Source organism: Eurosta solidaginis, chromosome 5 (genome assembly GCF_040869045.1).
Source record: "Eurosta solidaginis isolate ZX-2024a chromosome 5, ASM4086904v1, whole genome shotgun sequence".
Classification (NCBI taxonomy): domain Eukaryota; kingdom Metazoa; phylum Arthropoda; class Insecta; order Diptera; family Tephritidae; genus Eurosta; species Eurosta solidaginis.
Genome location: NC_090323.1, coordinates 269,135,601 through 269,153,612, shown reverse-complemented (window position 1 = coordinate 269,153,612; position 18,012 = coordinate 269,135,601). Strand labels below are relative to the sequence as shown.

General features: G+C 34.1%; 1 protein-coding gene across 4 annotated transcripts in view; it reads right to left on the bottom strand.

Annotated features, from left to right (window-relative positions):
• The window catches only part of dsb (debris buster), a 117,402-nt gene that overhangs the window by 21,250 nt on the left and 78,140 nt on the right, over positions 1-18,012 (bottom strand). The window contains exons 1-2 of one of the 4 annotated variants that reach the window (XM_067790452.1): positions 4,507-5,328; positions 33-124 (exon numbers count right to left, since the gene is read on the bottom strand). In XM_067790452.1, the coding sequence (XP_067646553.1) occupies positions 33-124; positions 4,507-4,747 (333 nt within the window). In that variant the 5' untranslated portion in view covers positions 4,748-5,328. Of the gene's footprint in view, positions 1-32; positions 125-4,506; positions 5,329-18,012 lie in introns of those variants that run through there. The other 3 variants (XM_067790453.1, XM_067790451.1, XM_067790454.1) reach the window with 3 other exon arrangements.

Below are 18,012 nucleotides of genomic sequence, written 5' to 3'. Positions count from 1 at the left end.
GAGGTACCTTATGAAGCCAATTCATTACTTACCTTTAATATAAAATAATCCAGCCATGGGATTGTTGTTAGCATTATTCCTAAAATTAATGTTACTATTCCAATAATTATCACAGCTAGTCTATCTGAAAATGAAACAAAAGTGAAGTTAATAAATAAGATATATTGTAACTTGTTATTTCAATAAGATTTTTATTATGTAATTGTATATTTTTCACAATGAACAGAGTATGCACGATTTCTTAATATAATAAAATATTCTCAAACACTTATACTGTTTTCACACAGATGTCTTATTGAATAATAAAGTCATTTTTCTACATTAAGACGCTTATTGAGCTAAATCTTCCCTACAAAATTCGAATCTATAATTATTTCATTAGTGACTAATCGAATGCCTAATGAAGTCAAAAGCACAATGCAACTCTGTTTAGAGTGTTCAGTTTCTTAGTTTTTGGTGTGTTCAGTGCTTAAAAATGTCATTTGTCAAAGCAAATGCCATTGTCTGCATGGCGGAACGATACAAGGTGGCCGCATCGAACAGCTGATTATAACCTTTTTTTATTTGGTTTGATACATCAACTTCCGGCGCAGTACGATTTTGACATTTGCCCATCGAATTTACAAGCACAAAGTACATGGAATTCTTATTTATGTATGTAGGTATGCCACCATGCTGCCACCTTGTATCGTTCCGCCATGATTGTCTGTCATATAGCATTGTCATTTTATTCGCTTAACATTTCATCCTTCATACTAATCGAGCAGTTACTTCTGTGTGAAAGCAAAAAATTTACGATTTCATTAGAAGGTGAAATGATATCATTAATTTTCTGTGTGTAAACAGTATTAGGCTGTTATAAACATGTACATAGAGTCATTCAATTCTTTTGTAAATTTTCTTAATGATCCAGTTAAGGCATGTTTAGTATATGAAATATTGAATTTTACAATGCCCCCGCCCCCGGGAAAGTAAATGAACTAACATTTAATCGATTATACATTTGGGGTTGACCTGATATTGTCTTTTCGAGATTTTGCTGTCTGTATTTTGAACTGTTCGGATTGAGTCTTGTCTCTTTATCTCGAAATTGGTTGGATGTTGTTTTGTCTGGATTCTGGAAGTCGGAATTATGGAGTGCACTCAAAACTTATTTATACAGTAGACACTTTCCTCATATTGCACTGGATTTTTAGTCTTTAGCATGCATTTTCCAGGCGAGAAGGGAAAGCTTTTTATTCACGAGGGAAGCTTTTACTAAATCAATTCTAGAAAAAAGTTGATAAGAACCCGCAAGTAAGAAAAACTTCTATGATAAAGATTTTTGGGTTCGGATATATTTATATCGTAATTTTTCCACATATACCCTTCTTTTTGGTAACTCCATTTGCACGGTATCCTTAACACCGCTCACGTCGTCTGATGTACAACCGACCATTCTAAATAGCAATTTAATTATTCTCAATTAGAAATCAGAAATCAATATAAACACTTCAGAATAGTCAGTTATACTTCAGAATTAACAATTTTACTCCGGAAACTGGAAATTGTATATAAATAAATAAATGTAAGGCGAGATAACCTCCGAAGAGATTTTAGGCCGAGTTTCTCTTCCAATTTGCGTCGTGCTCCTTTTAACTTTTTCTACAAATTGGCAGTACAGGACCTACTTGTTTTATGCCGACTACGAACGGCATTTGCAAGGCAGATGAGTTTTCACTGAGTGCTTTTCATGGCAGACATACACTCGGGGCGCTTGCCAAACACTGCCGACGGTCGACCCGGCTTAGAAAAAATGTCTTGTGATGCTCTAAACGTATAATAAAATTTACTCCGATTTTAGTAGAACTCAACGACCCTCTAAAATATGCATGCCGAACTTGTCAGAATAAGGGAAAAAGTCAACGGGTTGAGTACACCTGAATATTCATTTCATTATATTCGTGCCGTTGGTTTGATTGTGTGACATGCCGGTACCAACGCAATTCAAAATTTGAATTTTTTGTTCTACCGAAAACGATTTTGTTGTAGTTGGGAGTCAGAGCCATAGTATTGTTGTTGGGAGCCATACGGAGCCAAACCAGATATTACGTAGGCCCCCGTGCTTTAGGAAGGAAACATTTGTAGTTTCCCGATTTCTAAAGTACAATTGGGAAATGAGAAAATTAATCGCACGAGTTTTACTCAAATATTATTTGGAAATTTTTTTAAGAACCAGCAGCTTTCAAATAACGAAAGCACAATTTTTCAGTAGTCGATTATAAAAAAACATTTAGGTTGACGCTAGGAAATATAAAATTATGTAACGTGGCATGATTTTGACAAAACCATATAGTCCGTTTACTTTCTTAGTCATTGATTTAATTGAGAGCATATGTGACACCACAATTTCATTTAAAAACCCACAAACAAACAGTGCTAAGTGTTAATTGAAAGCAACAATTACAACGGCAAAATAAATTAACACCATTTTCGTTAATAAAGTAATTACATAAATGAACAAGTAAGGAAGGCTAAGTTCGGGTGTAACCGAACATTACATACTCAGCTGAGAGCTATGGAGACAAAATAAGGGAAAATCACCATGTAGGGAAATGAACCTAGGGTAACCCTTCAATGTGTTTGTATGACATTGGTATCAAATGGAAGGCATAAAGAGTACTTTAAAAGGGAGTGGGCCTTAGTTCTATAGGTGGACGCCTTTTCGAGATATCGCCATAAAGGTGGACCAGGGGTGACTCTATAATGTGTTTGTACGATATGGGTATCAAATTAAAGGTATTAATGAGGGGTTTAAAAGGGAGTGGTGGTAGTTGTATGTATGAAGGCGTTTTCGAGATATCGAACAAAATGTGGACCAGGGTGACCAAGAACATCATCTGTCGGGTACCGCTAATTTATTTATATATGCAATACCATGAACAGTATTCCTGCCAAGATCCTGCCAAGGGCTTTTGATTTCGCTCCGCAGAAATTTTTCATTTTCTTCTACTTAATATGGTGGTGTCACACCCATTTTACAAAGTTTTTTTCTGAAGTTATATTTTGCGTCAACAAACCAATCAAATTACCATGTTTCATCCCTTTTTTCGTATTTGGTATAGAATTATGGCATCTTTTTAAATTTTCGTAACTTTCGATATCGAAAAATTGGGCGTGGTCATAGTCGGATTTTGGCCATTTTTTAATCAATACAAAGTTAGTTCAGAAAAGTACGTGAACTGAGTTTAGTAAAGATATATCGATTTTTGCTCAAGTTATCGTGTTAACGGCCGAGCGGAAGGATAAGCGGTCGACTGTGTATAAAAACTGGGCGTGGCTTCAACCGATTTCGCCCATTTTCACAGAAAACCGTTACCGTCATAGAATCTATGCCCCTACCAAATTTCGCAAGGATTAGTAATTTTTGGTTCGACTTATGGCATTAAAAGTATTCTAGACAAAATAAATGAAAAAGGTCGGAGCCACGCCCATTTTGAAATTTTCTTTCATTTTTGTATTTTATTGCACCATATCATTACTAGAGTCGAATGTTGACATAATTTACTTATATACTGTAAAGATATTAAATTTTTTGTTAAAATTTGATTTAAAATTTTTTTTCTTTTAAGTGGGCGTGGTAGTGCTCCGATTTTGATAATTATTATTAAGCATATATTTAGTAACGTTCCTGCCAAATTTCATCATGATATCTTCTACGAACTGATTACAGGTTGCAAAACTTTTAAATTACCTTCTTTTAAAAGTGGGTGGTGCCACGCCCATTGTCCAAAATTTTACTAATTTTCTATTTTGCACCACTAGGTTAACTCAACTACCAGGTTTCATCGCTTTATCCATCTTTGGTAATGAATTATCGCATTTTTTTCTGTTTTTCGAATCTTTCGATATCGAAAAAGTGGGCGTGGTTGTAGTCCGATTTCGTTCATTTTAAATAGCGATCTGAGATGAGCGCCCAGAAACCTACATACCAAATTTCGTCAAGATACCTCAAAATTTACTGAAATTATTGTGTTAACGGACAGACGGACGGACATGCCTGAATCAAATTTTTTTTCGATACTGATGATTTTGATATATGGAAGTCTATATCTATCTCGATTACTTTATACTTGTACAACAAACCATAGTTACAATACTCTGTGAGCTCTGCTCAACTGAGTATAAAAATTGTTAAGTGCACATTTTTAGTGCATTTATATATCCGAAAAAATCTGTCAAGATGTATTTAGTTGTTATAATGCGAATTTCGAGCCTCAGTGACAATGCAAAATAAATTATATGGCATTGTGCATATTCAACTGGTATAAATGCAAATAAATATGAATGCACTTAAGGGCGACTGATTGCGTAATTGATTAAAGTGGTGCCTGTTTTTGAAATTTCCTACAAGGACTGTTTACTGTTGGCTTTTAGCTGTGTAAAAAATTAAGATCATTGTGATTTTAGTCTTTTATTTTAAAATCTGCCTTTTTATCACTAGGCCAACCAAAATGTACAGCTTACCCGAAGTCCAAATTTTCACCTTTGCTAGTTTTGCGCGTAAATGCGTAAAACGCACGAAGGATTCCTCGCACTTCTGACATGTGAGAATGTCGACCCAAATGTGCGTGTCCTTATAATAGCTGCCCAATTCATTATGTTGCTCTCCTTGCTGTTGTTGTATTGGATCAACACTTTTGGAATGACAGCCAAGTTTGCAAGTCGAACAAAATAGAGAACGTATCTTCTTGCTACGTAGAATCATCACGCATCAACAATCAGGATTTCGTTATTCGAATTTTTTTTGTTATTTATTTATTTTTTTACTTGTTTTGCATGTTTTCAATGAAAATATTGATTGCATGTATAACGAATACTTCAATTTGTCTATACATATATGTATGTAAAAATGTTATCGATTACTTGTCTTTGTCTCAATAAATGCAACAAAATGCAATGTCACTTTACAGTTACTTGCGCTAATATAAAAAGGGAAATAAGATTTTCCACATGCAATGCACACGCGCAGATCCTTCACATTGAGTAGTCGGTAAAAAATGACAAATTTATTTCTTTTTATAGAAAGTCACTTAAATATGATATTTGAATATAATTATAAAGCAAATTTCAATTTAATATCACAATTGCAAAATTTGCACTCAATCAATATTTCATCTACGATTTTTACTTTTCATAGTCATAATATTTTTTATTTAATACAATCTTCTTAGAAAGTATTTTATTAAGTTGTCAAACACTGAAAGCGCTTATTCTTAAGTGTGTATAACTGTTTTTTATGAGATAATTATTGTTAACTTCTTATTATTATTTTAAAAATTCTTGCCACGCACGTTAATTATTATTTTCCATTACTAAAATTATACCACTATTGCCTTTGAAAGTTGTTAAGTGAATATTAATGAAATCAAATACTTTATTTGCTTGATCGCAAAACAATTTAACAGCCCACATACTCTCGTATATCAAACAAATTGTGAACGTGTCTTTCTTAAAAAATATCGAAATTTTCGTACAAACACTTTGCGATTTTTGTTGCTGTTTGTTTAGTACTTTGTGGCTATTACTTGTAATTTCAGCATTAAATTGACATAAATATATCACAATATGAAAATATGTACATATGTAAGTATATTTATGTGCTTACGCTTTTGATTAAACCAAGAAGACTAAAGTGCTGAATTGATAATTTCTGAGCACTTTTGGCAAAGCAAGAAAAAAAAAGATGAAAATTAATATACACAAACAAATTTAATAAATTACAAAACTTAAAATGTTTATTTTGCAGACATTTAAAAAAAAAAAGTAACGAAAACTGCCTTCGTCCAGAAGTTATAATATATAACAAAGTGCAATAACAATAACGATAAATGTATTCGATTTCATCCATTGAATATTCAGCTAATGGCATCAAGTTACTCTATACCCGAAAGGAAAGCGATGTCTTCGGCTCGGCTTAAGCCGTTATATGAGTAATGTAATTACAATCGCAGTTTTTTTTAAAAAACACTTTTAAAAATTTATGGAAAATGTTTTTTATTCTATGGCGAAAATTCGCCATTCAAAGAATCAGGTTTATAAGATACATATATAGTGACGTAAAACACCGATTTACTTGATTGATACTTGCAATAAATGTGAGATGTGAAGTTTGAAAGTTATACGATTATAATGTTTCACAGTTACAAATACCTATTTGTGGAAAATATGCTAAAGATTCTATTTTAACTGAGAGTTTGTGAAACGATTCACCTCTTACGTCATATTAAGCAAATCTTGTCAAATATTGATTGGAAAAATTGATCAATGTAAACGGTTTTGTTAATGATAGGGGTATCAAAAGACGCGATTCATCCTCCGTACTGAGAATCCGAAAGCGGCAAATCAAAAATTTTTTTGCTGTCAAAAGATACTTGCAAAAACGGGAAATTATTCCGAGAGGGTCTTAAATAATCGGGCCGCAATATTTTTTTTTTTTTTTTTGCACAGAACGCCGCGGTTTAAAAAAAAAATAACTATGAGTGACTCCAACACCGGCTTCGTAATCAAAATTATGGCCACGCAGAACACGTGTATGCAATAATGTGAGTGTGTGTACAACAAAACCTGGCAAAATACAACAACTACATCGCACATATATTTTGGCAGAAATAAAATTTTCCAATTCCGAGGTAAAACTGAGTATTTTCACAGATTCATAATAATTACTTGCTGCACTGTCTTGTAAAACATTACCGCGGCTTTTAAGAGTACTTTTTAGCACAACATTTCTATCAAAGCATTTATTACAAAATTCTGAGGTAAATTCGTCTCAACCAAATGTTTACATAGTTTTATGAGCAGGGTAACCCGAGGTATGCATAAGCATACAAAATAATAATACAATTCTTAGGGCCGATTTCACCTACTCGAACTAGGCTAAAACTTAGTTGCAGCTTAAGTTAGCCCAGATTTGAGGCTAAGTTTTTTTTGGTTTCCCCAACTTAGTTACTAAATCCTATCAGCTGTTTTATACATAGTAGTATTTTTGGCTACGTTTTAATTACACGATACCCAGTGATTTCACATAACAGCGGGGCTGCTATATTTGCATAATTAAATAAGTATCAATACCGCCATTTAATTCAACTCAAAATTTGTACTACATTGTTGAAAGTTGAAAGTCGAGAATAAGCCAGCTGACAGGTAGGCCTATTTGTGACTTAGCTAAGCATTGGTGGTGAAATCGGCCTTTAGAGTACGTCCTAGCCAAACACTTTAACCAAAATAAATAAAGTACTTTCTGATATAACGTGGCCTCGATATAAAGGGGATGTGGAACAAAACGTTTTACATTTTAATAAAACCATTTATACTTTATTTGAAAAACATGTGCCCAAACGTACGTGCTCCTACATTGAACCAGTACAAGCCTGGTTTACTAAAGATTTAAAAGTTTTAAAAAATAAGAAATCACGTTTATTAAAATTATATAAGAGAACCGGTTTACATTCTGATTATGCACAGTACGCTATTTTCCGTCATAAGTATTTTGAACTTAATAAAAAGTGTTATAAAGCTTACATATGTAAAATTAAAAGAAACATTATTTGGAACCCGAAGTCTTTTTATGATTTCGTAAATTCTAAACGCAGAACTAACGGGTGTCCTTCTGCCATGAAGTTCAGAAATAGCATTTCCAGCGACGATCAAGAGATTGCAAACTTCTTCGCTGAATTCTTTCACTCTAATTACTCTGCTGTGGTTGATTCATCACCTACAAATTATCCGTATGAGCTCCATTCTAGTAACTCAATATATGCCCGACATTTGTTGCCTGAAGATGTTCTATTACATCTAAAGACCTTAAAAGAATCCTTCAAATACAGTCCCGATTTGATTCCAAAATGTTTTCTTAAAAAATGTGCGGAATACATTTACCAGCCCCTTACTGATCTGTTTAACCTCTCTTTAAAAAATGACATTTTTCCGACGGCTTGGAAGAATCTTTTCTTATCCCACTCCATAAAAAGGAAGCAAGTCGTCTATTGAAAACTATCGTGGAATAGCAAAGCTCTCCGCTATCCCTAAGCTTTTCGAAGCAATCGTAACTAATCACCTTACATTTACGATTTCTACATTGATAGGTAGTTCTCAGCATTTCTTTTGTAGAGCCAAATCAACCACAACCAATTTGCTTGAATTTACAACTCACGTCTTTAATGGGTTTAGAAACAATCATCATACCGACGTTATATACACTGAATTCAGCAAAGCATTCGACAAAGTACGCCACTCATTACTTGTTTATAAACTCGAATTGCTTGGTTTTCAAACTGGCCTAACTCGCTGGATCTCCTCCTATCTTTGCGGTAGAACTCAAAGAGTAATTTTTAAAAACATTTGTTAGAATGTCATCGATGTTCCCTCCGGTGTGCCTCAGGGCAGCCATCTCGGTCCTATTCTGTTTTTGATCTTTATAAACGATGTTTCCACAACTATAAAATATTCTAAAATTTTAATGTATGCCGACGACGTAAACCTTTTTAAGTCATACGCGTCGGTTGAAGAACGTTCTGTTCTCCAGGCGGATTTAAATCGTTTAGTTACTTGGTGTAATGCGAATTTTATTTATGAAAAATGTAAATCCATGTGTTTTTCACGTGGGAACATACAGCCAGCTTCCTACACAATCAATGGCCAAACTCTGGAAAGCGTTGATGTTCTTGTCGACTTGGGAGTTACAATGAACCCTCATATTAATGCCACAGTCAATAAAGCGAGAGGAGTTTTAGCTTGTGTAAAGATGGGCAAAAGAGTTTAGTGATCCTTACGTTACAAAAACCCTTTTTACATCATTGGTAAGGTCGATATTAGAATATGGATCAATAATTTGGAACCCGCGTTATCAAGTTCATGTGGATAGACTAGAATCAATTCAGAAACAGTTTTTACTTTTCGCCCTTAGAAATCTTCAATGGGACTCTCCGTATAATCTTCCTCCTTACACTAATCGATTAAAACTAATAAATCTTCCTACCCTTGCAAGTCGTAAAGAAATGCTAGGTGTACTATTTATGGCTAGACTTTTAAATGAATCGATTTCAAGCCCATTTCTTTTGAACGAAGTAAACTTGGATGTTCCATGCCGAGTTTCAAGGCATTATAAACCTATAATTCTTAAACAATGCAGAAGCAATTTCCAACTATACGAACCTTTTCTATGTTTGTGTGAAGATTATAACTCTCACTCGAGAATAATTGATGTTTCGGACTCGCTCTTTGCCATAAAAAAAGACGGTTCTATCTTCTCTTAATAATTAAAAAATTATATTTATACTTTTAGTCTATTGTATTTTGTGAATCTATATTTCTCAGCTGATGAGTTTCTCTGTAGCTGAGCGGTTTTAGATCTCGGCGCTTAAGAAGCCACTGCCTCTCAAAGACTCGGTAACAAAAAAAATTATAAATAACACATAAATAAGAATTAGGCTAAAAAAAAAAAAATAATAAGTATGTATGAATTAAAAAAAAAAAAAACAGGATTAGCCTGGTTTTATCGGGCCACTTGAGGGTAGTGCGCTGCCACAACGTCCGAGAAAAAAAAATATTTAAAAAAAATCTATAAATATTTCGTCTTAACCAAAAGCGTTCAGAATTTAAAGAAAAGAAATAATTATTTTAAGAATATATATTTTGTCTTCGGCTGTTTCGGCATTTTCAAAAAATCTCATATAAACAAGTAAGGAAAGTTAAGTTCGGGTGTAACCGAACATTACATACTCAGTAGAGAGCTATGGTGACAACATAAGGGAAAATAACCATGTAGGAAAATGAACCGAGGGAAACCCTGGAATGTGTTTGTATGACATGTGTATCAAATGAAAGGCATTAAAGAGTATTTTATGAGGGAGTGGGCCATAGTTCTATAGGTGGACGCCATTTAGGGATATAGCCATAAAGGTGGATCAGGGTTGACTCTAGAATGCGTTTGTATGATATGGGTATCAAATGAAAGGTATTAATGAGTATTTTAAAAGGGCGTGGACCTAAGTTCTATAGATGGACGCCTTTTCGAGATATCGCCGTAAAGATGGACCAGGGGTGTCTCTAGAATGCGTTTGTACGATATGGGTATCAAATGAAATGTGTTAATGTGCATTTTAAAAGGGAGTAATCTTTAGTTCCATAGGTGGACGCCGTTTCGAGATATCGCCATAAAGGTGGACCAGGGGTGACCCTAGAATTTGTTTGCACAATAAGGGCATCAAACGAAAGGTGTTAATGAGTATTTTAAAAGGGAGTGGGCCTTAGTTCTATAGGTGGACGCCGTTTCGAGATATCGCCATAAAGGTGGGCCAGGGGTGACCCTAGAATTCGTTTGTGCAATATGGGTATCAAACGAAAGGAGTTAATAAGTATTTTAAGAGGGAGTGGGCCTTAGTTCTATAGGTGGACGCATTTTCGAGGTATCGCAATAAAGGTGGACCAGGGGTGACTCTAGAATGCGTTTGTACGATATGGGTATCAAATGAAAGGTGTTAATGAGTATTTTAAAAGGGAGTAATCCTTAGTTCCATAGGTGGACGCCGTTTCGAGATATCGCCATAAAGGTGGGCCAGGGGTGACTCTAGAATTCGTTTGTGTAATATGGGTATCAAACGAAAGGAGTTAATGAGTATTTTAAGAGGGAGTGGGCTTTTCTGGACCAGGGGTGACTCTAGACTTTGTTTGTACGATATGGGTATCAAATGAAAGGTGTTAATGAGTATTTTTAAAAGGGAGTGGGCCTTCGTTCTATAGGTGTTCGCCTTTTCGAAATATCGCCATAAATGTGGACCAGGGGTGACTCTAGAATGACTTTGTACGATATGGGTATCAAATTAAAGGTATTAATGAGAGTTTTAAAAGGGAGTGGTGGTAGTTGTATATGTGAAGGCGTTTTCCAGATATCGACCAAAATGTGGACCAGGGTGACCCAGAACATCATCTGTTGGATACCGCTAATTTATTTATATATGTAATACCTGTCAAGATTTTAAGGGTTTTTTATTTCGCCCTGCAGAACTTTCTCATTTTCTTCTACTTAATATGGTAGGTGTCACAACCATTTTATAAAGTTTTTTCTAAAGTTATATTTCGCGTCAATAAAACAATCCAATTACCTTACCATATTTCATCCCTTTTTCGTATTTGGTATAGAATTATGGCATTTTTTTTAATTTTTCGTAATTTTCGATATCGAAAAAGTGGGCGTGGTCATAGTTGGATTTCGTTCATTTTTCATACCAAGATAGAGTGAGTTCAGATAAGTACGTGAACTGAGTTTAGTAAAGATATATCGATTTTTGCTCAAGTTATCGTGTTAACGGCCATGCGGAAGGACAGACGGACGACTGTGTATAAAAACTGGGCGTGGCATCAACCGATTTCGCCCATTTTCACAGAAAACAGTTAACGCCATAAAATCTATGCCCCTACCAAATTTCAAAAGGATTGGTTAATTTTTGTTCGACTTATGGCGTTAAAAGTATCCTAGACAAATTAAATGAAAAAGGGCAGAGCCACGCCCATTTTTAAATTTTCTTGTATTTTTGTATTTTGTTGCACCATATCATTACTGGAGTTGAATCTTGACATAATTTACTTATATACTGTAAAGATATTAAATTTTTTGTTAAAATTTTACTTAAAAAAAAAAAATTTTTTTAAAAGTGGGCGTGGTCCTTCTCCGATTTTGCTAATTTTTATTAAGCGTACATATAGTAATAAGAGTAACGTTCCTGCCAAATTTCATCATGATATCTTCAACGACTGCCAAATTACAGCTTGCAAAAATTTTAAATTACCTTCTTTTAAAAGTGGGCGGTGCCACGCCCAGTGTCCAAAATTTTAAAAATTTTTTATTTTGCGTCATAAGTTCAACTCATCTACCAAGTTTTGTCACTTTATCAGTCTTTTGTAATGAATTATCGCACTTTTTCGGTTTTTCGAAATTTTCGATATCGAAAAAGTGGGCGTGGTTATAATCCGATATCGTTCATTTTAAATAGCGATCTGAGATGAGTGCTCAGGAACCTACATACCAAATTTCATCAAGATACCTCAAAATTTACTCAAGTTATCGTGTTAACGGACGGACGGACGGACATGGCTCAATCAAATTTTTTTTCGATCCTGATTATTTTGATATATGAAAGTCTATATCTATCTCGATTCATTTATATATGCACAACCAACCGTTATCCAATCAAACTTAATATACTCTGTGAGCTCTGCTCAACTGAGTATAAAAATAGATCGGTAATTCACAGCAATGTTTAACGACTTTTGCTCTGACGATGAACTCTTTATCTGAACAATCGAATAAATATATTACATATTTTTCCGATCTAGACGTCAGCTCAGTATGCAATTTCTAGGCATCTGGTGTAATTTGATGCTACGCACTGTCAGAATGAGATAAAAAGAACTAGAACTCTCTTATCTCTTGTTGCATGGAATATACATATATTATATAAATGGCCAAAATTTACGATTGTTTTAAACCATAGGAAATGCTGGAAACAAAAGCCTCTGGAGAAAGCTGGTAACCGCTAAAATGAAGAAGATATAACAAAAATATCAGAAAAATCGGCTGTACGAGAGATAAAGGTATAGTTAAGTGGTCTGATTCGGTCAGTTCCGACAAATATACATCAAATTTTTACCAAGAAAAGTCAAAAAATTTAAGGACTAGTTCGCGACCAAACACACAAACAGTTGTACAGATGGCCAATGCTAAATTATGATACAAATGCAAGATTGTCCTATTCAAATCTCACGCATATATGTCCATATTTTTAAATTTTAACTAGTTGTGGCATCTTTCGGCAAATGCTAGTACTACAAATAATTTCTATACTTAACTAAGCCTACCATATATTGCCAGGCGCCTCCTATATAAATATTTGGTAAGTATTTATTTAATTTGAAATTTTTATAAATTATCCATTTTAATGGTCGAGGATAAAATTTTAAACCAATAATAAAAAATACTTTTGTGTAGTTTTATTCGAATTTCGAATAGGTAAGTTCACCTCGATTGTTATATTATCCCTTGGAAACAAATTAAATTTTTCTTAACTTTTACCGGTATTTTTTGCCATATTTTTCGTGGCATCATTTTAGTGAGTACATTGTTCTTATTATTATTTTTAAATCATATGTTTTTTTAAGTCTTTACAACTATGGCAAACCATATGAAAGTTAAAAATCCTTTTTAGTTCATGCTCAGGCCTGAAGAGGTCATATATATTTGCACATAGATAAACAGTATTGTTCGGAATAAAAGCAACAATTACAATTCAAATGTATAGCTGTCTTCATTTTTCATACTGAAATAAAATACATCAGAAGAATAGTAAATTAAAAATCTAGATTTATTACATTTTAGATCTACTACGTTAAGCTAACATTTTTAAGCGTTGTATAGAAAAAAGCAAAGGAATACGAAAAGAAATAGATACAGAGCACGTCAAATCACAGCCACTTCTGCACTGCAGAACAAAATAATTGTGAATTACTCTTCTGTAGTCTACTACGCCTACTCATAAAAGCTTTTACATCTTCTGGAATCGAGTTCCAGAGGCTAGCAGCATTAACGAAGAAGGAGGACAAGTATTTATATTTGGGACAGAGGATGACGGAAAGTCGTTCCAATGTACAACAAGTTAAAACCCCTTGAGCACATATGAGATAGCGAGTCAGTTTATGGGGTTTCCGAGCAATTTGTCTTATTCCTCAAGCAACAACTTTTAGAAACCATACTATTTCAAAACGGTTTTTGAAACTGTTTTGAAACTAAAAGTGAAGAATTTTATGAAAAATAAATTCAAAACACGCCAGCATCTCAAGAAATGTTTAAAATACGTTGAAGTAAAATAATTGGCGCACGGTCAGTGCTGACCTTGAAAACTCAAACACGTTATTGAGTTCATTATGTTCGTTTCTTTTCTTTGTGCGAAGATTACAATGAAATGTGATACAAAATATAATATAATAAAATATGCATTGTTGTTGTTGGTGATGCCAATGTTATAATGTGATTTTTTGCAGTGTCGTTAAATACTTCTTTTGCTCAGCTGCTCTTCATAATAATGACCCATATGTGTATCTATGAAGGAGGTTAGGCCGAGCTTTTCTAAATTTTCCTATAATTGGTTATATATGAGACAATTAGCCGAAAAGACCCCACGTAAGAAAACTTTGTTTAAATAATTGTTTTTAATGCAAGAAAAGTGTGAAAAAGGTATTCTAAATATTTGCAGCTTTTTTTCTAAAGCTTCAACATATTTTCTGCTCCCTTAGAAAAAAATTTCAATTGAAAACCCAAAAAAAATATTAAGCGAGATGATGATGTAATAATAAGAGTGATGTCAACAATATAACCTCACTTTTTCGGTAGCTCTATCTTCCAGTATTTACTTGTATTACAAAAGTATTAAATTTTGGTTGCTTTATTATACTCAGCTGATCGAGTATGTTAATTTTGTTCGCACAACGGTACTCTGTAACGGCATAAACTAATCGAGATAGATATAGACTTCTATATATCAAAATGATCTGGGCGAAAAAAGAAAATGATTTAGCCATGTCCATCCGTCCGTCCGTCCGTAAACACGATAACTTGAGTAAATTATGAGGTATCTTGTTGAAATTTGGTATGCACATTCCTGGCCACTCATGTGAGATCGCTATTTAAAATGAACGAAATCGGACTATAACCACGCCCACTTTTTCGATATCGAAAATTTCGAAAAAAGGAAAACTGCGATAAATCATTATCAAGGACGGGTAAAGCGGTGGCACTTGGTAGGTGGGTTGACCTTACGACGCAGAATAGAAAATTAGTATAATTTTGGACAACAGGCGTGGCACCGCCTACTTTTAAAAGAAGGTAATTTAAAAGTTTTGCAAGCTGTAATTTGGCAGTCGTGGAAGATATCATGATGAAATTTATCAGGAACGTTACTCCTATTACTATATGTGAGCTAAATAAAAATTAGCAAAATCGGATGACAAACACGCCCACCTTAAAAAAAAAATTAAGTCAAATTTTAACAAAAAATTTTATATCTTTAGAGTATATAGGTAAATTATGTCAACATTCAACTCCAGTAATGATATGGTTCAATAAAATACAAATATAAAAGAAAATTCCAATATGGGCGTGGCTTCGCCCTTTTTCATTAAATTTTTCTAGAATACTTTTAACGCCATAAGTCGAACAAAAATTTACCAATCCTTGTGAAATTTGGTAAGGGCATAGCTTCTATGACGATAACAGTTTTCTGTGAAAATGGGCGAAATCGGTTGAAAGCCACGCCCAGTTTTTATACGCAGTCAACCTTCTGTCCTTCCGCTCGTTAACACGATAACTTGAGCAAAAATCGATATATACATTTACTAAACTTAGTTCATGGCCTTATATGAACTCACTTGGTATTGAAAATGGGCGAAATGGGCATGGTCATACCACTTTTTTGATATCGAAGTTTTCGAAAAATTAAAAAAATGCCATAACTCTATGCCAAATACGAAAAAAGGGATGGAACATGGTAATTGGATTGGTTTATTGACGCAAAATATAAATTTAGAAAAAACTGTGTAAAATGGGTGGACACCTACCATATTAAGTAGAAGAAAATGAAAAGGCTTTGCAGGGCGAAATCAAAAGCCTTGGAATCATGGCAGGCATACTGTTCTTGGTATTACATATATAAATAAATTAGCGGTACCCGAAATTTTGGTCGATATCTCGAAAACGAATTCACATATACAACTAAAGGCCACTCCCTTTTAAAACCCTCGTTAATACCTTTAATTTGATACCCATATCTTACAAACACATTCTAGAGTCACCCCTGGTCCATCTTTATGCCGATATCTCGAAAAGGCTTTCACCTATAGAACTAAGGCCCACTCCTTTTTAACATATACATTAAGACCTTTCATTTGATGCCCATGCCATAGAAACATATTCCAGGGTTACCCTAGGTTCATTTTCCTCCGTGGTGATTTTCCCTTATTTTGTCGCCAAAGCTTTCAGCTGAGTATGTAATGTTCGGTTACAACCGAACTTAGCCTTCCTTATTTGTTTTTCGTACAAAATTCCGCAAAACATTTGTTTTCTGCAAAATTTGTTCTATATTCTTTTGGGGAACACAAAGTTACGTTAATCTTTTTGGCTAAACAATTCTAATAGCGTCTTATATAGTTATTATATTTCTAAACGTATTGTAAACTCTACTCCGAACGTAGTAGAACTCAAAGACAGTTCTATATGATAGACAACCTTCTAAAATATGCATGCCGAACTTGTCAAAATAAGGAAAAACGTCAACGGGATGAGAACACCTGAATATCTAATTCATCATCAAGCAGAAAAAATTGTGAAGTTTTAGAAAAAACACGCCTATTATATGGTTCCAATACAACTTGCCTGACCCGCCACAAGCTAAAATTAGATTTTATGTTTTTCTTTATTCAATAATCAAGATATTTTAAGATGCAAATTGTATTCTAGTTTCTCATAAATACTTTGGGTAAAGCATGTTTTTAAAGCATCTTTGTAGTCTGTCTAAAACTGGAAAGTGAAATCATCCACTTATGTAGGCTGTCGATTTTGTGATCCCTCTCGTAACTATTATAATATGTAATTTTTTGTGCAACTACAAAAGTAACTTTTATATTTTATTAGCTTAATATCAATTGAGTATTCGCCTTTAAGTGATAAAATTAAAAAACTGCTGTATTTACTGATTACAGTGAAATTAGTTAAGTTGTCTTAAGCGTATCCATTTCTGTTACACGAGACCTTTGGTACTGAAGGCAAGCACACTACTCACTATAGTTGGATTGCCGTCCGTCCCTGCATTTGTTACTGTCAATCATAACACATTGTTTTTGCATTATTGTTGGTCATCGTTAAACTCAAATGTGATCACGAACGCAAACGCTATAAAACCACTTTGCCGGTTCATCTCTACAGCAGTGAAAGTTACGCAAATTTACAGCAAAAAAAAGAATGGCTAATAAAAACGAAAATGTTAATAAAACATATTCAAGGTCAAGGGAATTCCACAAAGTTAAACTATTCATACAGTCATGTGTGCATGTTCCCAATTAAGGTTCGCAAATAAGCTCCCAATTCATATGAATGTAAGTAAAAAAGCCAAGCAAGTTTTAGCAGTGACTTGAGATATTTGTATTTATGTATATTTGCTATAAACTTGACCAGGTTTAACCCTAGCCATCACTCACCAAAATAAGATTAAACGCACGTTCCCACATAACTTTACACGTACATATGTACATAGGTATGCCTGTAAGTACGTAAGCATGTAAGTAATAGGTGCGTGATGGTTGAGTCAGGCAGTACTTAGTTCAGAGAGTTAACTCCTTCTTACTTGCATGGTAGCGTCTTCATTTGACATGCCCACGCCTCTTTGATTTATTTGCTAACGCTCGCAAAATTCACAGTTTTATGACTCACAAATCTTTGGCGGGTGTGAGTTTTACACATTTAAATATATTAAAATATTACTTAGACAGTGTCTTTACGGAAATAATGGCGCAAAATGGTTACTCTTCCATGTAGCATGTGGGCTGGGATTCCTAAATTTTGGTCATTCGCATAGTTAATCATTTGATATCATTACCTTGAATGCTTGCTCTAAACAAATAGATGCTTATATTACTAGTACACACATGCCTAGATGTATGTACATATACATATTTCCATTAGGGTGGTACGTGAAAAAAGGTTCAAAATTAAGGCTACCCTATAAATACAAGCCTTTAACTCCACCACTCGGGACAAAAGTTCATGTCTTTTTTATACTCAGCGTGCTTTGTACACAGAGTATATTAACTTTGATTGGATAACGGTTGGTTGTACAGGTATATAGGAATCGAGATAGATATCAAAATCATCAGTATCGAAAAAAAATTCGATTGAGCCATGTCCGTCCGTCTGCCCGTTAACACGAT